Source organism: Dermochelys coriacea, chromosome 23 (assembly GCF_009764565.3).
Source record: "Dermochelys coriacea isolate rDerCor1 chromosome 23, rDerCor1.pri.v4, whole genome shotgun sequence".
Taxonomy (NCBI): domain Eukaryota; kingdom Metazoa; phylum Chordata; order Testudines; family Dermochelyidae; genus Dermochelys; species Dermochelys coriacea.
The window spans coordinates 4,341,330-4,363,425 of NC_050090.1; the positions used below are offsets into that span (position 1 = coordinate 4,341,330).

A 22,096-nucleotide genomic window follows, 5' to 3' on the forward strand; every position below is an offset into this window, starting at 1 on the left:
GAGCCTCATGTTCACATTACAGGTCACATTGTTGTCCAGGGTTCAGCTGACCTGAGGGCAGGCGGCGGTGATGTCACTGGTCCCTTCTCCTTGCCTGGTCTGGTCAGGACATCTGTTAGGATCAGGGGAATGCTAAGATGGAAATCCTGGGGTCCCAGCAGTTGGTGGAGGGGGTGGCAGCCATGACGGTGAAGCTGGCTGACATACAGTAGACCTTCCTCGCTCCTCCCCTCCTACAAGCTTAAGCAGGTTGCCAATTAACCCGTGACATACTTCCCCGGGGTCTGGGCTGTCCTTAGGCATATGCAGAATACATAGCTGCTTAGGGTACCTGAAAATTTGAGATTCAATCTCCCCTCTGTTTTTTCCACCAAATGCATCCGATGAAGTGAGCTGTAGCTCACGAAAGCTTATGCTCTAATAAATTTGTTAGTCTCTAAGGTGCCACAAGTACTCCTTTTCTTTTTGCGAATACAGACTAACACGGCTGCTACTCTGAAACCTGTCATTACTCCTTCTAGGTTTCAGAGTAGCAGCCGTGTTAGTCTGTATTCGCAAAAAGAAAAGGAGTACTTGTGGCACCTTAGAGACTAACAAATTTATTAGAGCATAAGCTTTCGTGAGCTACAGCTCACTTCATTGGATGCACCCGATGAAGTGAGCTGTAGCTCACGAAAGCTTATGCTCTAATAAATTTGTTAGTCTCTAAGGTGCCACAAGTACTCCTTTTCTTTTTGCGATTACTCCTTCTAGTAAGTTAAAAGTGAAAAGGCCTCCAGCCTACTAGACCTATTAGCACAACACTGAAACTGTTAAAGAGCCATTCAAGGGGTAATGAAGCCATTTAACAGGCATTTGCCAGCCCCCAGGTATCTACTGTCAGTTTCTGAATTTACTGACAAAAACAGTTGTGCATGATTGTAATATTTACTCAGAACATGTTAGTCTACAGGACCTTAGTTTAATACATGCTTTAAAAATATTTCATTAGTGAGTTGATGAAGGTTATAAAATCACATCGCTAAAAAATCCTTGCATAGATTTTTAGATGCACAATCATCTTTAGCCTTAAATGCCTGGATCTTCAGACATATAGTTTTTTAAATAAATCCTTCAAAAGACCACCTTTATCTAAAATACACATTTTAATTTTAATTACTATAGTAAAAAAAACTTACTTCCAAAGTCTTCCTGTCCTTTCTGTCCATCCCTTTCTCCCTTCACACCTCCCTACCCCCAGTTGAAGAGAGCCCTTAAAGGGACAGGTTTCAGAGTAGCAGCCGTGTTAGTCTGTATTCGCAAAAAGAAAAGGAGTACTTGTGGCACCTTAGAGACTAACAAATTTATTTGCGCATAAGCTTTCGTGAGCTACAGCTCACTTCATTGGATGCACCCGATGAAGTGAGCTGTAGCTCACGAAAGCTTATGCTCAAATAAATTTGTTAGTCTCTAAGGTGCCACAAGTACTCCTTTTCTTTTTTCTTAAAGGGACAACGTCCCTTTCCTTCCAGATAGCTGGACAAAGAGTTTCCCCTTTCTTTAGAATCATAGACTATTAGGGTTGGAAGAGGCCTCAGGAGGTCATCTAGTCCAATCCCATGATCAAAGCTGGACCAACCCCAACTAAATCATCCCAGCCAGGGCTTTGTCAAGCTGGGCCTTAAAAACCTCTAAGGATGGAGATTGCCCCACCTCCCTAGGTAACCCATTCCAGTGCTTCATCACCCTCCTAGTGAAATAGTGTTTCCTAATATCCAACCTAGACCTCCCCCACTGCAACTTGAGACCATTACTCCTTGTTCTGTCATCTGCCACCACTGAGAACAGCTGAGCTTCATCCCCTTTGGAGCCCTCCTTCAGGTAGTTGAAGGCTGCTATCAAATCCCCCCTCACTCTTCTCTTCTGCAGACTAAATAACCCCAGTTCCCTCAGCCTCTCCTCATAAGTCATGTGCCCCAGCCCCCTAATAATTTTCGTTGCCCTCCGCTGGACTCTCTCCAATTTCTCCACAACTCTTCTGTAGTGGGGGGCCCAAAACTGGACACAATACTCCAGGTGTGGCCTCACCAGTGCTGAATAGAGGGGACTATTCACTTCCCTCGAGCTGCTGGCAATGCTCCTACTAATACAGCCCAATATGCCTTCTTGGCAACAAGGGCTCACTGCTGACTTATATCCAGCTTCTCATCCACTGTAATCCCCAGGTCCTTTTCTGCAGAACTGCTGCTTAGACAGTTGGTCCCCAGCCTGTAGCAGTGCCTGGGATTCTTTTACTTCTGACTATCTGATGAACTAGTTCTAAGAGAACCCTCCAGCAAAATCAGTACCTTAGTAAGATATAAAATCCTTTTTTATGCCTAAATTTTTTGGAAACATATTTATTAAAGTTGGTGAAATTTCATAAACATGTCTATTGTTATGGAGATCACACAAAGTAAATTAGTGTTTCTTTTTTCTAAAAGCAATGAACACTGTTATGAACACACTAAACCTCTGTGACTGATTAATTTAAAATAATGTCTTTGTTTCAGTGAGTTAAATATGTAGTAATCTGGAATGATTACTTTATGAAGGCTTAAGAGTACATTTAAAATATAAAATCAGCTTAGAAATACTGATTAAGAAAATGTAAAACAGAGAAGAGCTGCATCATGTATTCCATAATATTTAATGTTGTTTTCAGCAAGACAGCTGACTCGCCCTTACTGCAAAGTTTTTGCAAATAAATGTCTGACAAACTTCAGGGCATATCAAAAAACCTGTGACTGACATTTTTATTCCCAAGTTTAGTGCTTTTAATTAGGTACCTTCTGCATGTCGATTTTGCATGAAGGAGAGAGTACAGGGATCTCTGTGGGAAACTGTGACTCTCCGGCACTGTGAGATGGGCCAGGCATCTTGCTATCCTTTGCTGCCTCATCCCTCCTCCCTCTCCCCCCTGGGCTGCAAGCCCGGGCTGCCGTCGGGCATAGGGACACCAGTTTAATTATACTGCATAGGGCCCCATAAATCCTAAGGATGCCCCTACCCGGGGAGCAGCTTGGAACTGGGGTAATGCTGAGCCCTCTGGCTCACCAACATGGGCTCCTTCTCACACTGTGATGCTGTGATAAGCTGTAGACCCCTCCAGATCTTGCACTCACACAAACATTCACAGACAGGGACACACCCAGCTGCAGATACAACAATGCTTTCACTAGTCACTCATGAATCAACAACAGAGAGGCTCCAGCCAGCTCACCAGCCTAGGATCCCAGAACTGTACCATCTTGCCCTGATCAGAAGCCTGACCACTGTATGTTTATTACCCAGTCCGCCCCTCCCTCAATGTGGAGAGGACAATGCACCAGCCCATGTTCCCTCTACACGTCAAACAACACACTGTTATTTGAGCGTTTGCTTACGTCCATTCTGAGTAGCTTTTGCATGGGCAGCAGCATGTCTAATAGGCAGGGGAAGACTAAGCGTGCCCAAACGGCCCCATGTGACCTCGCCCACACTCCACCCGAGGCCCCCTCCCCTCTTGCAGCTAGTTGGCTCCAGACCACATAGGCTGCTCCTCTTCCAGGAAGGGAATTCTGATCTGAATGAGTGCGCCAAATCTATGCACTTGGCTCTGCAGGCTGTAACCACTAGATCACATTGTGCTTCAGGAGCCAGGATTCCTGATTCCTAACCTTTCTCTTCACTCCAGGAAATAGTCATGTAAGCCACTGCTGAAGTGTATGCTATGTGCCCCTGTCGTGGATGGTCTACAGAGGCAAACCGCCTAATTATGTTACTAATTGAGGAGTGTTATCCACACAACCAGTGGATGGAATCTGGCCCACCTGACCTATGTTTCCTATTCCTGTATGGTGCCTTCCATGAGTGGTGTTGAGAACAACACTATCGTAACCCATATGCAAAAGAAGCCTGAATGAAAGTTGTCTAGACAACTTTCATTCTGATGTTTGCTAACTTTTGAGTGCTTGACTTCACAACCTTATTTTAATGCAGCTTTTATATGTAATCTTTATATAGAGGACTGGAATGGTCCACAGAAGCTCTACTTTGGGGCATTTAGGAAGAGAGGGCTGCATTAGTCTTATTGGGAAAATTATCTCTGCAATGAATAGGTCTGGAAATGTAATTTTTTAAAATATGAAAGCAGGAGCTGAGCAGAGGACTAGTGATCACCCAGGACATTTTTTAATTGCAAACATTGCAGAATCCATGGCTAAAATGACAGCATGGCAAAAGAGCAGGGGGGAAAAGTGTGTGTGTGCGTCTGGGGGAACCAAAAGCTGGAAAATGTCAGTAAAATATTTCATCCAGGTCTATTATTTAGACATCTGTTACATTGGGAGTGAAGGAGTTAACAAGATTGACAGACTCCACACTGGTAATGAACCATTAGAGAAAGCTGGTGGATCCTGTTGACTCCACCCCACTACACCTGCAGCCAATTTCAGGCATGGAGAGAGGAGATAAAAGGAGAGGCTGGTGGACCTAGATCAGCTTAGGGCTAATTAGGACAGAGCTCTGTTTCTCTTGCTGGGAAAGCAGCCTGATTGCAGCCCTGAGCCAGCTAGTTTGCCTGCTAGATCAGCCCTCCTGAGAAGGCAACCAGCAGAAGCACAGACTGGGAGACTAGCCCTGAATACAAGGCTGGGGCCCTACTGAAGGTTTATAGGCTGATGCAGGTTTTGAGTTGGGTTTGATTTTGTTCCAGATTACCTCTGAACTTCAGATGCAAGAAAAGAAGTAGGACTGGAGGGTTCTTTGGCTGTCGGGCCAAAATACCATTTTACCGGACCTCAGTTAGGACAGAGACATACACATGGAGACTAACAGCTGGGTGAGTTGGGCCCAGAAGGGCTACAAGAGAGAGTCACTCTATCTGTTACAGCCTCCAACTTCTTCTGGGCATTAACAGATTAGGGAGCTAAATCATAGAATCATAGAATATCAGGGTTGGAAGGGACCCCAGAAGGTCATCTAGTCCAACCCCCAAATGACTGACTACTAGTATTTGCATCTATTGTCCAAACACCTCTGAATTAAACTTTGTATTTTACTGTATAAAAGATATTTTCCTATAGTCTGACTTTTTTCTTTTTCTTGCCTCTTAGTGACAAATGAGGCAAAAAAGACAAAGATATTCGCTGTAAAGCGTTAGCTATGGCTCTGTGTTACGTTACCCCTCCGGTGACAATTGGGTTGTATACCCCCTGGGGATATCTCAAAAAAAAAGTTTTTGGACAGAATCCAAGGTAAGTATCAGGAAGGGTGATGGAATAATGATTCACGCTTCAATCCAAGTAGGGTGGATTCAGTGGCTTCTACTTACCTTGACCCTTTAAGTCTCTGTCTATCTAGATATTATAGGTATTTAAATGATGCCCCTTACTGTCATATCTGAGCATCTCACAACACTCCTGTGAGGTAGGGATGTGCTATTTATCCCAGTTTATAGATGGTAAACTGAGGCAGTGACTTGCCTCATCACACAGGTAGTCTGTGGAAGAGCAGAGACCTGAAGCCAGGTCTCCCAAGTCCTAGACTAGTCCCCTAACCCTTAGGTCATCCTTCCTCTCCTACTGTGCACAAAATCCTAATGCAGCTAGGCTCCCTAGTTCAAAGAATGGATACTCCCTCAAAGCATTTGCAAAATCTGTCCCTCTACCTTGCATCCCAGAGGAGAACTGTAGGTGATCTACTGTTTTTCTGGGACCCTTTGCAGCTGCATTGGGGTTGTGCAGATCTCTTCCTAATTATCCCAACCCCAACGCACTTGCGACTCCTTCAACTGTTTCTGTTTTAGCATTTCTTGTGCTGCCTCAGGTTATTAATTCATCTATTTTGTATCCTCTTCTGCATAGTTTTCTTTATACCAGTTCGAAAAACGCCACAGGCCGATGATACTGGCTACATCTTTATAAACTTCAGGGCCTGGGAGTATGTTGGTAGTGACCATACTTGGGCAAGTCTGGTCACCACACTGTGTGATGTAATTGAAAAGAGAGATAGGATACTCATGAGTGCGTTTAGGGTGTTTGGGAGTGAAGTCAAAGTTGAGACCAAAGGATCATGTAACAAATGGGTTATGAAAACCTATATGAAGTGTACATTTTATTCTCCTTCTAATGTCTTGAGATCTCCAGCAGGGACACAATAATTAATATTTTAATGCCCACTACTGGGAGTGCAATTACTACCATATATGTCACAGGATTTGCCTTCCCTGTTCTGAAAAATTTAATCTTCACCCTAAAGGCAAGCTAGAGAAAGAAATGAGCAGGAAAGATTTCAGTTCTCAGCTGGGCTTCATGCACAAAGTTAAAACAGAGGTTGAAGTCATTACCAAGTTCCTTCAGTTTATGGCCTTCTATAAGCAAAAAGAGATCTGTGTGGTGCTAAAGGTCACTAACTTGGACATAGGTTTCAGAGTAGCAGCCGTGTTAGTCTGTATTCTCAAAAAGAAAAGGAGTACTTGTGGCACCTTAGAGACTAACAAATTTATTAGAGCATAAGCTTTCGTGAGCTACAGCTCACTTCATCGGATGCATTTGGTGGAAAAAACAGAGTAGAGATTTATATACACACACACAGAGAACATGAAACAATGGGTTTATCATACACACTGTAAGGAGAGTGATCACTTAAGATAAGCCATCACCAACAGCAGGGGGGGGAAGGAGGAAAACCTTTCATGGTGACAAGCAGGTAGGCTAATTCCAGCAGTTAACAAGAATATCAGAGGAACAGTGGGGGGTGGGGTGGGAGGGAGAAATACCATGGGGAAATAGTTTTACTTTGTGTAATGACTCATGAGTCATTACACAAAGTAAAACTATTTCCCCATGGTATTTCTCTCCCCCACCCCACCCCCCACTGTTCCTCTGATATTCTTGTTAACTGCTGGAATTAGCCTACCTGCTTGTCACCATGAAAGGTTTTCCTCCTTCCCCCCCCTGCTGTTGGTGATGGCTTATCTTAAGTGATCACTCTCCTTACAGTGTGTATGATAAACCCATTGTTTCATGTTCTCTGTGTGTGTGTATATAAATCTCTACTCTGTTTTTTCCACCAAATGCATCCGATGAAGTGAGCTGTAGCTCACGAAAGCTTATGCTCTAATAAATTTGTTAGTCTCTAAGGTGCCACAAGTACTCCTTTTCTTTTTAACTTGGACATATGCACCCCAGACAAAGTGGTTAGTGTTCTGGATGCAATGAACGTCCTCCTCTCAGACAAAGATGCCCCATTCATCTCCATCTTGGCCGTTGATTCAAGTATCATCACAGAATGGATAGAAAAATCACGAAACGTGTCATTTACTCCAAAAAATTACAAGGAGCAAAGGGGAATCGGAGAGAGAGCATAATAACAGTGTGAATCACCAGGAAAAGAACCCAGCAGAAGACCCTGAAAGATCTGGCACTTGCAATGAACAAGAAATCCCCTCAGAAGCTTTTCAGTATCTGAAAGAAATAGGCAATGAATACATGCCAGGAGATAATATCCAGATGAAAAGGATAGTCAATACTGTGATAAAAATGTTAAAGATCAAAATGGGACTCCAGACTGAGGTGGAGGTAGAAAACATTTTTGAGGTGTTGGTTAATTAGGTCATTCTTGCTAACTGGCCTTGCCATCTGAGTTGGATTTTGCAATGTGTGGAAGATAATCGGCAAAGGAATCTGCTTAGTGAAACCAATGTTGGAAGCCAAAAAGATGCTAATCTTTTATTGGACATTTATGATGAGAACTCTTTTGAGCTGAATACGATTAAAACAAAGATTGAAAAGCTTCTAGAACTTTATGGTGATCATGATCTTTTCAGAAATTTCCTGAAGACAGAGAAATTAACAGTTAAAAATGTTAAACAATTAAAAAAACTTGGATAGTTCCCTGAAAAGGCATCTGGAACTAATATAGAGCATGAATGGCATAATATCAGATAAACTCAACCAATCAATTCCCCATGAACTCTGTGGTGAATGTCAGTGGAAAAAGCCATAAGTAAAGCTAGGCAATATCTATAAATATCCTCTTTTTTTCTTTTTGTCCATATAATAAATATAAAATGGTCCAAGTTATGTGAAAAATGCATAAAAAATCTGGAGATCAGAGTATAGGCGCTACAACTGTAGAGCCGTGGGTTGATCTCTTCTGCTCGGCACAAAGATCTGATCCTGTGTGAGGAAAGGGACTTTTCACCATGAAATAATCCAAATAATATTGGAAAGAAGGCCTAGAAAATTATTTGATGCATTTATAATACCACAATTTGAACCATGATTAGTAAAAATCAATTTCCACATCTAAAATTTGTATAGATTTGATTATGAGCTGAAATTTAATTATCCAAAATTTCAGTTATATCCAAAGGTTTTGGATGCCTCTCCAAGACCTGGATAACTTCAAAACATTTTATAATTTAAAAATTAGTTAAATTTAAATTAATATTTAAAAAAAAAATAAAAATGGGAAGTCATAAGCTTTTAATATTTCATCTGAATTGATGCATGTAATGTGAAAATGTATACAAATTTGCAATTTACTGTTTGTTAGAGGATCTTGGCAGATAAGTACAGTACACGTAATTCAAGATACAATAAAGCTTTACAGGCCTAATGCCTGGGCAAAACTTCTCATTTATTGGGCATACATTTATATACTGAATGTGTAAACAGTAATAGTTACCGTGTCATGGAGGAGAGAAGGGGAATAAATAAGAAACTAAGTCAAACAAAGTTATAAGGAAATCATTAGATTTTTCTGTTATTTCTTAATCCTAACAAGTGCTTAATGGTTAATCTTAACTTTTGGTTAATTGTTGGTGGGCATGATTCCAAAGAATTTAGTTGTTCTGTTTTTTTTTACTGGGTAAAGCAATATGTTTTTTTTTTTTTTCTTTTTACAGAGAAAGAAGGTGCTTAAAGGAGATGGTGGTACTGGAAATATTGAAATATATAAAGAGAACATAGAGAAGTACAATCTGAATGGAAAGGCTCTAATATTCAGCACAAAGGAAGAACTCTGAAAAATCACAGGCATGAATCTGGCACACTGGGCCAACTTCAACTGTCCTATTCCTCAGAGTTTGCCTGGAAACTGTTTTTTCCCCATTCATCTGTGCCCAGAGCTGCTGCTCTGAGATCCTAATAGCATAGACACTAATTCTTCCCTCATTTAAATGCACACAATTCCTGTTAAAGCTAAAGGGTACCAAAATGCAGAACTGAAATCAAAGCTTAGCTATAAAATGGGTTTTTGTTTTTTTTTTTAAAAAAAACCCTTAAAACATGCTGGCATAGTGGGTGAAGAGCTACAGCATAGATTGGACCTCAGTGCATCCCTGAGATCACTCCATCTGTCTGGGCCTGCTCAAATGGCAGATGTTTGAAACTAAACCTACAGCAAAATGAACATGTGCTAAAAAGACCTTGTTTTCCAAAATGGAGAAGACTTTCCTGACTGGACTGGATTTGAGAGGTTCTTAAGTTTATGTGCACTTTGACAGGCTGACTCAGACTTCACCATCTTGTAGGTTATAGTTTATCTCAAATCTTAGTTTCCATCTGTGACGTGGTCGGGGCCAAAGCTGCAGCTGGAGCTACAGCCTGGAGTGGGGCCGCAGTTGCGGTCGGGGCCAGGAGCAGAGTTGGGGGGCCGAGCATAGCTGGGTGGCGCTTCCTCCCTACCCCCTGTGGGGGCTGGCCTGGGCCTTGCTGCAGCCCACTACGGGGTCTCACCCTACAGTTTGGGGACCACTGCATTAAATGCTATGCTATTCTCTCACTAAACTCAATATTTCCAAACAAGTGTAATTTGATGCAAGTTTCCTTGCCAAATACTGCTGCCTTGATTATAGTTCTGAGAAAACATTTTTGTTTAGAAGTGAAAACAGATGGTCTGGGAAACCTATTCCTCACTATCTCCCCAAATCATGTGCACCACAGGGATACTAAGTTTAGCACAGGAGAAGGAGGACCTCCCTTGGTTGTAGAAATCCCTTATTAAAATACTGGCAAAGCATAAGTGGTTCATACAGTTAGTACCATTTCACTAATTGCCTATAACGTACTGTCTCATTTTACTGTTTTGAACACAATGTAGAAATGTGTTTTTGCAAATCTAATATCTCATGCTGATCTCTTTAGTTATAGACAAACTAAGACCTTCACTAAACAAGAATGACACGCAAACATTGACAAATGCTGTTGGGTTTTACAAATCTTGACTACAAGACATTTTTATAGGTGTTCATAACAGGTCCTGAAAATCTGTAGGCTGGTACTGAACATCCTCAAAACTCTCATTTACTTTAATGGGAGTTGAAAACACTTTATACCTCTCACTTTGCATATTTCCAGAATGCAGCCTGAATTTATGCAGGTAACTAGTCAAATTACTTCCCTTTTAAGTGCCCTACACTGGCTCCTCATCCAATTCTGTATTAATTTTGAAATTTTATTAATTTTAAGGCCCTTATTTACTTCATCATGGGGTGCGAGGCTTAAGTAAATGTTTGCAAAAGGCCTTGAGCATCTCTGATGAAAGGCACTAGAGAAGGGCAAAATAAAATATATTTATATTGGCCTGAAATTTTAACACCCTATATCCTTGAAGTTCAAAACGGTAGGACTTTGTCCATGTTACATCTTGGGGTGTCTGAGAAAATTTGGGACCTCTGGTTACTCTCTATACCCTACAAATGTCAAACTTACTGCCCCTCTGTTCATATAGCCCCCTAGGTTGCAGGGTGTAATATAAACTAAACAAAGCCTGGCTGCTGTTGCTTTTAAAATGCAGCAACGTGTCCTGTGCGGGATGCTGTAGAAAGAAATTGTATTGCTGCTGTCAAATATTTGTGCTTGATTGGTCCTTTTAGTCCTCTCTCTCTCTCTTTGTTGTTGGGGCTTAGTTTAGTAAACATACACCAGTTATATTACAGCCTCAAGCCAGAGTTTCAGTGCTTGGTGAAGAATGGAAATGGGGCTTTCACATGCATTAAGGCAACGTTGTCTCTTTCGGCCTGGGCGGTTAGACAATATTCAGAAACTTGCAGGATTGTTTCCATTGGGATGAGAAATCAATTATATGTATGTTCTCAACGTAATCTTGTTTGTGAGTGTTAAGTAGACAGTGGGGTGGTTGAACTGATCTTTTGTCCCTTGAAATGTTTTCATGGTGGGATTCATGCTTTGTCATACTGGGAATCACTTCTTAAGACCGAGATCCTCTTGGGAGCACCTCGCCTCCCAGGTGTGCGCTATCTCTGCTTCCCTTCAACTGCCGCGGAACCTTCGGGGCCCAACGTTCCACCCCAGCTCCCTCTCCCCCCCCTTGCCAGCGTTCCTTCCAACTGCCACGGAACCTTCGGGGCCCAACGTTCCACCCCAGCTCCCTCCCACCCCCCCTTGCCAGCGTTCCTTCCAACTGCCACGGAACCTTCGGGGCCCAACGTTCCACCCCAGCTCCCTCCCACCCCCCCCTTGCCAGCGTTCCTTCCAACTGCCACGGAACCTTCGGGGCCCAACGTTCCACCCCAGCTCCCTCCCACCCCCCCCCTTGCCAGCGTTCCTTCCAACTGCCACGGAACCTTCGGGGCCCAACGTTCCACCCCAGCTCCCTCCCACCCCCCCCCTTGCCAGCGTTCCTTCCAACTGCCACGGAACCTTCGGGGCCCAACGTTCCACCCCAGCTCCCTCTCCCCCCCCTTTCCAGCGTTCCTTCCAACTGCCACGGAACCTTCGGGGCCCAACGTTCCACCCCAGCTCCCTCCCACCCCCCCTTGCCAGCGTTCCTTCCAACTGCCACGGAACCTTCGGGGCCCAACGTTCCACCCCAGCTCCCTCCCACCCCCCCCCCTTGCCAGCGTTCCTTCCAACTGCCACGGAACATTCGGGGCCCAACAATCCACCCCAGCTCCCTCCCATTCCCGGCATGCAATGTGCCACTCGCTACGCTGCCAGGTGGGGAGACTACAAATCCCAGCATGCAATTCTCCCCCAGGAGCGCCGGAGGGGCCGATTCCTCCCACGTGAGGGTGGGGCTGCGAATCCCACGACGGACGGGCTGGGCAACCTATCCTATTGGGCTCCCGTCGGAAGGGGGCGCGGTCATCACGAGTGGCCGGCTCGCTGACCTATCCCCCTGGGCTCCCGCCCCCTTGCGGGCGGTGCTTCTGTGAGTGACAGCCCGCACAGCCTATCCCCGTCAGGCCCCCTTCCCGTCGGGCCTCGGCGGCCTTGGCTGGGCGGCGGGTCACGGGTAGACTCCGCCATGGGCTGGTGGGTGCGGGCTGTGGGGCGGGCGGCCGGGCGCTTCCTGCGAGGGAGGGCCGGGCGCGGGCCCCCCCGGTGCAGCTTGAGCCGGGCCTCTGCCTCCCCGCCGCCGCCGCCGCCGCCGCCGCCCGTCTCGGAGCTGGACAAGGCGGACGCCTGGCTGCTCAGGAAGGCGCATGAGACGGGTCCGTGCGGGGAGGCCCGGCCGGGAGCCGCTGTAGGGAGGGGAGCGGGGCCCAGGGTAGGGGGGCGGTGGGAGGACCATGGTTGGGGGCAGGGTGGTGGGGGAGGGGGAAGGGCCCCAGGGTGGTTGGGGGCAGGGTGGTGGGGAGGGGAGGAGTGGCTGTGGTTGGGGGGTGGAGGCCTGTGGTGGGGGTGCTGTCGGGGAGGTGTGCTCTGGTCGCAGGAGGAGGCCTGTGGTGGTGGGGCGGCTGTTGGGTTGGAAGTGGGGTGTGTGGGGGCGGAAGGGAGGGAGGCTTTAGGGAGGTTGTGGGGGGCTGTGGGGGAGTGGGGCCAGGGTGGGAGACAATGTGGATAATGGGGACTGGGCATAAGGGCCTTTGGGGCAGCACAGCCTGTGGGGATGGGGGCACGGGAAGGTCCATGTACTCTGAGGGCAGGGCGGTGGAGGGGATGGCATGGCGTGGTAGCTGGTCTATTTTTGGGTATGATGTGGCCTGAGGCGTTGTGGCGGCTGGGGTGCTGCCACCTGAGATGTGAAGTGAAGTGGGGTGGGTGACACAGGGAACAAGAAAAGGAGTACTTGTGGCACCTTAGAGACTAACAAATTTATTTGAGCATAAGCTTTCGTGAGCTACAGCTCACTTCATCGGATGCATTGCTTAAGGCTTGGTGTGGTGTATCGGGGTTCAGTTGGGGATGGTGTAGGGAACAGTGCAATGTGTGGGGTGGTGAGGATGGGAAAGCGCAGAGTTGCAGGTAGTCTGATGACAGGAATGGGGTAGGGAACTCTTGGGAATAGCATGGTGGTAGAGGCACGTTCGTGTGGGGAGATGGTGTACGGGACATTGCAGTGATGGGGTTGTCATAAGGGCTGGAAGGGCATAATGTGGTATTCTGACAAATCATGTGGGTCAAGGTGGTGCAGCTGTATCTAAATGTGGACGTGCAACTAGGGTTGGTACAGTGTGATGGCATCTTGACACGGTGTCTTGTTTTGGTTAAAGTGAGAAAGTGTCACTGACCAGAGTGGATAAAAATTGATGATTTTTTTTTATTTAAAGCTTTTGGGGGGCTTCTATATAGATTATTTAGGTTAATTTTTCTATCTACCCAGTGGGACTCAGTGCTCAGTCTGGAAGATACTGTCAGAGATGCTTAGTTTTGCAGTTCTCAAATTGTGGATTTGTGTATCTAGAGATAACATACTTGTTAACAGAAAAAAAAAGTTTTTAAATAAATAAATAATATATAGAGGTGAGAAATAACAGACCTCAACCCTATCACCCTCTGCAAATGTGTGTTTCCAGTCGATCCCTTGCCTCTCTCTAAAAGTGCAAAGTTTCAGAAAGTTCAGTGAATAGGAGATTGTTGTGGGCAGAATAGATCTGGACAAGAAGAAAAAGTCTGGAGATAAATGTGAGAAGGGAGGGACAGGCAGTAGAAACAAAAGTGAAACTGTTTGAGCAGCATATTCCAGAAGTCTTGAGGTCTTTCTGAGTGTAGCCTTTGTTGATTTGAGATCTACTATACCATTCTCTCACTAGAAGGGAAAACCTATAATTGCAGCAGAAATTTTTCCCGTAAAAGAGACCCAATTTGGGAATAAGAACCATTCAAGGAATATATGTTTGCTGAAGATGCTTTAAAGAAAGTCACACCAGTGAACTGGTGAAAGTCACTTAAGCACTTGGATTCAGAGACTGTTGAAAAGATAATCTCACTTTTAACAGCAGTAGCTTCTTTTGTCCGTGTAGAAAGAATATTTTCTTCCTTTGGACTAATTCATTCCAAATTGAGAAATCGTTTGGGACCTGAAAAAGCAGGAAAGCTTGTTTTTCTTTTCCAGATTATGAACAAACAGGAAAATGAAGGTGAAGACGACTGAGTTAGCTGCAGAAGCCAATATTTTAAGTTTGTCATGTTGATCTGGCTGACAGTCGATTTAATTTTTTTTAAAAATATTTCATTTAACTATTTTAGTTAAAAACAACTTTAACAAAAACAAACCTGATTTTAAAAAACTTGAATGTTTAACTACATTCAAAAATTCATATGTTTGTTTTGTTAAAATATATGTTTTCTGTTGAAGAAAAAAAATCCAGAATATATAATGTTGTTTTAGTTAAATAAAACAATTCAAATGTGTTTCTGGTGGTGATCTCCTCCTAATACAGCATGGCAAGAAAATCCTTCAAATATTAATGATAGTTCACCTCCCAGTGACTTCATAAATATCTCCTTCAGTTACCTTTGGTAAATGTAATAACCAAACAATCATTCATTTTCTGATATAGCTGTAAAACTAATCTGAAAAGTTTTCAGAATAAATCACTTTAAAATGTAGAGTGTGTATCTTTTAAAAATGAAACCTAAATCTATCTTAGAGTTGTGAAGAATATGTATTAAGGTTATAAGAACCAACAAGAACACACTTATGTAGAAATCCATGATTAAATTGAGTCTTCCTGACTAGTGATTTAAAATTTGATTTAAATCAAATCCACCCTGTCACTGACTAACACTAAATATCTTAATAGCAACAGCTTTTACTGCTTTAATGCCTGCGTTCATCCCAAAGACCTGTGCAGTCATCTACATACGGTGTCACTTCACCTTCCCACTAAAATGCACAACTTGGGACAGGAAGTGAGAGAGAATCCCTTATCCACTACAGGGGAACTAAAGGAGCGTAATGTAATTATCCCAGTTGGGCTGCTCCTCCTGACACGTGTGGAATGCAGTTTAGGAATTTTAATTGGTACAGGTAGCCAGGACACTGGTTCTATGTTTTATCTAAAAAATAGCACATCCCGTCGCACCATGTTGAGCCATCTACCTCAGTAATGAGATAAAGAGGAGGGCACTCATCATTCTGTCACCATTATTCTACTGTACAATTTCCCCTTAACCATGCTGTGGCATTTTGATCAGTACTGATTTGAAAGGAAGAGCCACGACCTCACTGAATCATTGGTGCATCCCGCAGCACGTGGGCTTGGAAACTTCACACCTGAGTGCTGTCCATACTAAACCCTGCTTAAACATTGCAACCCAAGATGATGCAGCTACCTGTTAACTTGATAGGGTGATGGACTGAAAAGGGAAAGTGGGTTTTGATGGGATGAAGCCAGAACTAGAGACCCAAGGGAGATTTTAACCTGGGTTGAAGATGAGCAATAATCATGGTTGCCCTTCTCACCTAGGTTTGGTAGATTGTCTTTGAAAGACATCTCTCTGGAGTTTCCTACGGGTCTGACAGAGGTTTGAGACACTACAGGACCATGTGGAGGTTGGATGCTGTGGAGTCTTGCAGTTGCTTGTGTTCCCATGCTATAAATATAAAAGGGATGAACATGCTATAGACAAAAACCTAAGGCTGTGAGAGTTAATCTTTTAAAGAATTTGCTTCCCAGACATAATGGTGCCTCATATCCTCTCTACCACAACAGGTATCAGTATAAACAAAATAACAAATGGCTGAAGAAGAGGAAACACTAGCTTTCTCCTGTTCTCTACTCAGGTTTCCTGTCCTGGTTTCGCAATGGCTTGTTGGCAACGGGCATTGGAGTAATTTCTTATGTCCAGAGCGACATGGGACGAGAGGCAGCTTATGGTAAGTAACACACACTATCGATGAGCAAAGGGGAGATTTGAACTGGACACTGCACCAGTGAAAAGTATTATTGTCACCTGGTTAGTTAACCCACCACTGAAATGTTGATTTTTGTAACTAAAGTCAGTTCATTTATGCCCTATCAAACAATTGCTAAGCCCAAAGGTGGCCACATGTCAATTATGGGCGAAACAATCCAGTCCAGTGTGACAGAATTAGTAGATTTCATAAGACACTTTAAACCACATGGCTATAGCAGCTGCTTTCTATACCTGTAAGATCAGGGAAGGTTTATGACCTGTGGTGTGCAAGTGGTTAGTCTAGATAGATGACCAGTGGTCCTTTCTGGCCTTAGAATCTATTAATCGTTTTTTATAAAGCTCCTACAAATGTATTGTCTGTATAGATCTTTAGCCAATAGACTATAATGGCATATATGATTATAATAGTCTATACGAAGAAGTTAATAGGCATCTTGAAATTGCTTTAGTGCAGTTTACATGCTAGACCCTGATGGCTCCAGCACTGTAATAATGGTCTGTAAAAGGCCTCTGAATAGTGATGATAGACTGCGTACAGGTCTGAGCCCTGGTCTAGACTGGGGTTGGGGGGGAATCGATCTAAGATGTGCAACTTCAGCTACGAGAATAGTGTAGCTGAAGTCGACACATCTTAGATCAACTTAGAATCACTTACTTCGCATCCTTGTGGCGTGGGATCAACGGCTGCCGCTCCCCCGTCGACTCTGCTTCCACCTTTCACTGTGGTGGAGTTCCGGAGTTGACGGCAGAGCGATCAGGGATTGATCACTACCCTTCGATCTGGCGGGTAGTGTAGACATGGCCTCAGAGTCATGCATGGATCCAATGTCCAGCTTAGCCCATGAATCCCTGAGTAATGACTTTGAACAATTTATTTAACCCCGATATCACTTAATTTCTGAGTCTGTAAAATGGTGAGAATACTCCCATTGTAATACATTTTGAGAGAGCCATTGAAAAGATGTGGTAGGTATGGATCATACATACAGGCTGCAGCTGCTGTGAGTTGCTGAGTTTGAACTCTTGGGTTATTGAATTTCTGTGTGTGTTTAACTCTGTGCTCCAGGAAAGCTGTTATGAAATGAGGAAGGCATTAGCAGATATGCTAAAATGGCAGCAAACTGACCTTTATGTCCTAGAAAGAAGTGAACTGTAATGTGTATAAATGTGCTGGACCCTAGACCTTAGAAAAGGAGATGTAGCTGCCCCCAGATGAGATTTAGAGGATGATGTAAAATATGTGGGGGGGAGATGACTGTGTAATGCAGATGTCTGTAATAGGGTGACTGTGTGAAAGTAACTTCATTGTTCCTGTTGCGCTAGAATCTTGAAGTCTGGTGCACTCATTGGAGGAAAAAATACCAGATTTGATCTTTATATCAGAGGTCATCAATCTACCCATTTACAGAAATGGTATTTCTCTTGTGAGGCAGTTATATTGCATACAAGGCCTCCCATTTGGAGAAATTAAAGTCACTAGTTTTTATGGGACTTCTGCCAAAGATTTGTCAGGCATGTGACAAGATGCAGTGTTGATAGCCATGTGTGCTAGAAGGGTCGGGCTGCTGTCAGTGTGTAAAACATACACACTAGGATCACAACAAAAACTAGTGATGACCTTTTGACTCAAAGCCCTTTGTCAATGATATAGTGACTTACCTAGCACTGTGATTTGAGGATCCCAAAGCATGGTACAAGCTCAGAACTGCCTACTCTGTATGACAGGTATTATCTCTGTCAGGCCTTTTGAGATATGTTCTTGGTTCTGCTGTAGACTTGCTGAATCAGGTCTTGGGTAGGTCACTTCCCTTCTCTTTGGCTGCTTGCCCATCTTCAAAATGGGGATGATAAAGTCTCCCCCCCCTGAGGATTGAGACGCCTAATGTGTGTGTTCATAAAGCACTTGAGATACTTTTTAAAGGTGCTATACAACTTTGAAGTATTTGTGCTGGTCCTCTAATCTCATCTTGCTTCATTTGTTCACTGATGCCACATGCTAGTATTTAGTCTCCTAATTCCCTACGAAGAAAGTAATGTGATGACTTAAATAGCTGACTGGGACACAGATGAATCAGCCAGGAGGAGGACGCTCGCTGCTTTCTTCCACACACAGACTACAGGGGAGGGAGAGGAAATGCAAGAGAAATACATGACAGTCGTAAAGAATTTTGGTTGAATATGGTTATTTTAAAGCTCACCACAGTGTGGTGCAGTGGTTCTTCAAAACTGAAGAGAGAAGAATTGTCTTTGTAAGTTGACTCGCATGTTATGACGAGTTGTGGGTTTATAGTTGAGCTGTATCCAGCTGAAGAGTTCTTGACCTTTAAGAAAGGAAGTTCAGGCCAAATTTTGTCTCTTGTTCTGTTTTTAAAAATTGTCTTGGTCTGTTTGATTACAATGAAAGCCATTTGGGATTTTGATTTCTTGCAGTGTTAGCAACTCAACCATTGCAGCCTGGGGCTAACACAGAGGAACTCTGTGGCAGATTTGGGGGAAAAAAATCCATGAATCCTGGGGCCCAGTCATGTGCTTTAACCATCCTTCCTACCTCCCAAGAAACAACTCTTAAGAACAACATGTACAAGGTTGTTTTCCTTAAACCCTAACTCAAAGTGGAGAAATCATAGGGAAGACTTTCTGGCATCACCTGCCCTGGCGGAATTGTTGCCTGCAGTGTTCTAGCACATCTTGCTTGACTTGTGTGGATGCGGACTTATTAAGACAACCCCCTAGGGAGTCTGGAACAATTTCATAACACAGTCAATCTATGTCTACGCTAGTTAGGGAAACCCTGCCAGCAACGGTCAAACACAATGCCTGTTGTAACTAGCATGGCCCTGATTCCATTATAAAGAGAGAGACTGGCCTAGAAGTTAGGGCACTAGGCTAGGACTTGGGAGACCTGAGTTAAATTCCCTGTTCTGCCACAGACTACCTATATGACCGTGGCCAAGTCACTTATTCCCTGTGTTCCTTACCCCATCGTACAGATGGGGATCTTAGCACTTCCCTACTTACCAGTGGTGTTAGGAGAATAAATACATTAAAGACTGTGAGCTGCTCAGATATTTCCCATGGATGGTTTACCAAGCTCTGCTCCAGGTGCATAGATGGATTTCATTCTCCGTTTCTGCTCTAGGTTTCTTCATTCTCGGCGGGATTTGCGTCTCTTATGGCAGCGCCTCCTACCTTGTCAGTCTCTTCCGCCTCCGCCGCACCATGATGCGTGCTTTCTCCACGGCCCTGCTGAACGGCACGGTGGTCACAACGGCGGCGCTGTTCTGGCTGTGTGCCGTCTCCCTCTACATCGGTCGCCTTGAGGTCGAGATCATACAGGAGGACCGTAGTGATGAATGCCAGGACACAGAAAAGGATGATGGGAAGTCGGATGAGTGAAGACCAAGGTCCTGGGGAATTTTGCTGCTTTCATGATGGTCATTTAGAATGTTCTCCAGCACGCTCAGTGGACTGAGTTTTAATGCAATAGATACAGCGCCCACAGGCTGTCCTGCTCACCGTGTCCAAGGGCACGAAGAAAGGGCAGCTTTATTGTAAATAAGACACTGTGTTGGCTGCTTTATATTTATTTAACATTTTCCAGATTGGCAGTGGGAATTTAGCATTAGAAAAATTGGATCATCGAACGGAAATATGGCTGCAGGAGACCCTGCTGTGGTAGCAAATGGATTGGTGGGATGGCTTCCCAGCTGGGAGCTTGCATAGCTGTCAAAATGGATCTCTGATGCTTTTAAAGAGCTGGCTGTCCATTGAGATCCTGTGCTCCCATCTCCCACAGACATCCCATGCCTGTTCTGCCAGGTATGCAGAAGCTGGAAATTTTAAGCCAAATTCAGCTGATGTTCCCTAAAAATGTTGAATCGCAACAGTATCCCATGGAGCTCAATCCTGCTGCCCCATCTTATGTTGTAAAGTTAGCATATCACATTGAGGTTACTCACTGTGCCTCTTGAGCCCATTTTACATCCAGATCAGTTAATGTTTGTATTAAAAACATCAAAACAAAACAAAACTGCTCTCTTCCTGTGTCTGAATGAAATGTACACTCTGCTTTCTCACCCTCCCCATATCCACTTGCAGAAAGGGCCTGGTTACGTTGTTATGCAGGTTAAATTTCCATTCATTTCCAGGAGTTTTGTTTCCATAAAGGCTTCAGAATCAGGCCCTCGTGTGCTGCCCTTTCTCTGCTATTGCCTCGAGAGATGAACAGTTGAAGGTGTTTTTTCTGGTAGGTTTTTTTTTTTTTTCTGTTGAACTCCCCAAGCACCTACCAGGGAAGCATAAGACTGGGAATTAGGAGAGTACAGTTCCAGTCCTACCCGTGCTGCTGCTTTGCTCAGGTCACTTATTGCTCTTTGCCTCAGTTTAGTTATCTCTAAAATGGAATGTAATTGCCTACTTCTTGGGTATAATGTTTGGAGAGCATATTTGAGATCTTCCAGTGGGAGGAGTTAAGGATCTGCAAAGTGTTTATTTTTGATCTGTAAAACGGTTTACTTAGTGCAGTTTAGATGCTGCCCTTTTGATGCCTGGCAAGTTGTCATGGTAACTCATGGTGTTTGAAAGTTTGGCAGTGCCCTGGAGAAGGCCGTGTTTGCAGCCCTCCACACAACAATGGGTACATATGGGTGGAAATGACCCTGTGGATAGCTAGAAGTAAGGCCACCTATCAGTGCAAATAAAGGTAGGGAAATAGGATGCAGCCACAACCAGGTGAGGTTTCTAATTGGTTACATCTGTTCCCCTCCACCAGACATTGTTACTTTCATTTCTTCTAATAGTTTGTTTTCACTGGTCTGAACAATCGTTTGCCACGTTGTTCATTTGAAACGTCAGGATGTTGTGACCTGGAGGCTTGATCCATCCTGCAAGGCAGGAAACAAAATCAAGGGCCTGGATCCTTGACTGTGGAGAATACACTTTGTACTTCCTTGCTCCGTGGGCTGCCTGTGTGCCAGATGTAACTAATACCAGCATTCTGAGTTACTCTGGCTGTCCGCAATTCCCAAGTGCTGATGTGCTAGCAAACATCAGATTGGGAAATCCTGGCCATGCCTTCTGCACCAACGGGGTATGGTGTGATGTAGGAACCTCTGTGCCAGTTCTGTCCAATTGGATGTGTCTCTGCTGGGAAGCTCTCCAAGGGGGGCTGGTCATGTTGGCTTTAGGGTCAGAATCTCCAGGCACTGTGATGCAAGTGTTTTCCCAACACAACACTAGGGATAGCAGCTTTTACAAAGTCCTCTAAAACCCCCAGCCAAAAAATGCAAAGGATGTGCAAATAATTAGGTGTGAGGCTTTTTGTAATCTCCTGACATCCCTCCAACAAAATCCTCTTACTTTGTAGGAATAACGGAGGACAATATTAGTCTCTCTGTTAATTAGGAAGTCTTGCAGTTGGTATCCTAGCACCTCCTTTGTGGGGAGTAAATACTAAGAGGACCTTATGGAATTATTCCAGCTTTACACTATTTGATAGAGCAGAATTTGGCCCCGTCTCTCGGCCTCCAAGAAATGCTTGTGAAAGCCACGTGATAGACACGTTGGCTATTTTTCAAACCAGAGGTGGCAACCCATTGATTTAAAGCTTTGTGGGCAATACATAGTTCGGAGAGGCAACGTCCCCAGGGGTTGTGCACTGGAAATGACACCGCTCCATGCATTAGTAAATGACCTTCAGAGCATTTGGCATTACGGGCTTCTGGAAGGTGAGGAGTTGAGCAGATGGAATGTGTTAATCGCAGTTTTCGTAACTAATGCAAAACATACCTGGACCATTTTCCCCTGCTGCCGCCTCTGTGGTGTACTTAATCTGCTTTGCACTGCTGTAGCATCTCTCCTGAGGGTTTCAGTGTCTTGCTGATATCTTCATCTGACCTGCTGCTTTTGCCTGGCCTTTCTAATGACTATTAGCTTTCTTCCCTTTCTGAGGCATCTGCCTTTTTTCCTTATTAGTTGTCCAC

At 44.2% G+C, this 22,096-nt stretch overlaps 1 protein-coding gene and 1 long non-coding RNA gene across 3 annotated transcripts; both read left to right on the forward strand.

The window, feature by feature from the left end:
- The first annotated feature begins 4,475 nt into the window (after nt 1-4,475).
- Nucleotides 4,476-10,854, forward strand: LOC119847232. Its single transcript, XR_005290075.1, has 2 exons — nt 4,476-4,840; nt 8,912-10,854. It is a non-coding gene; the product is annotated as an uncharacterized LOC119847232 (long non-coding RNA).
- A 1,120-nt stretch (nt 10,855-11,974) lies between these two features.
- Nucleotides 11,975-20,140, forward strand: TMEM160 (transmembrane protein 160). 2 transcript variants are annotated; one of them, XM_043501643.1, is made up of 3 exons: nt 11,975-12,180; nt 15,982-16,074; nt 19,255-20,140. In XM_043501643.1, exons 1-3 carry the CDS (start codon nt 11,990-11,992, stop codon nt 19,433-19,435), a joined length of 465 nt encoding a protein of 154 aa, XP_043357578.1. In that variant the 5' UTR covers nt 11,975-11,989; the 3' UTR covers nt 19,436-20,140. The 2 variants fall into 2 exon arrangements, with proteins under 2 accessions (XP_043357578.1, XP_038237447.1); XM_038381519.2 differs by lacking the exon at nt 11,975-12,180 and adding an exon at nt 12,230-12,463.
- Nucleotides 20,141-22,096: the final 1,956 nt, after the last annotated feature.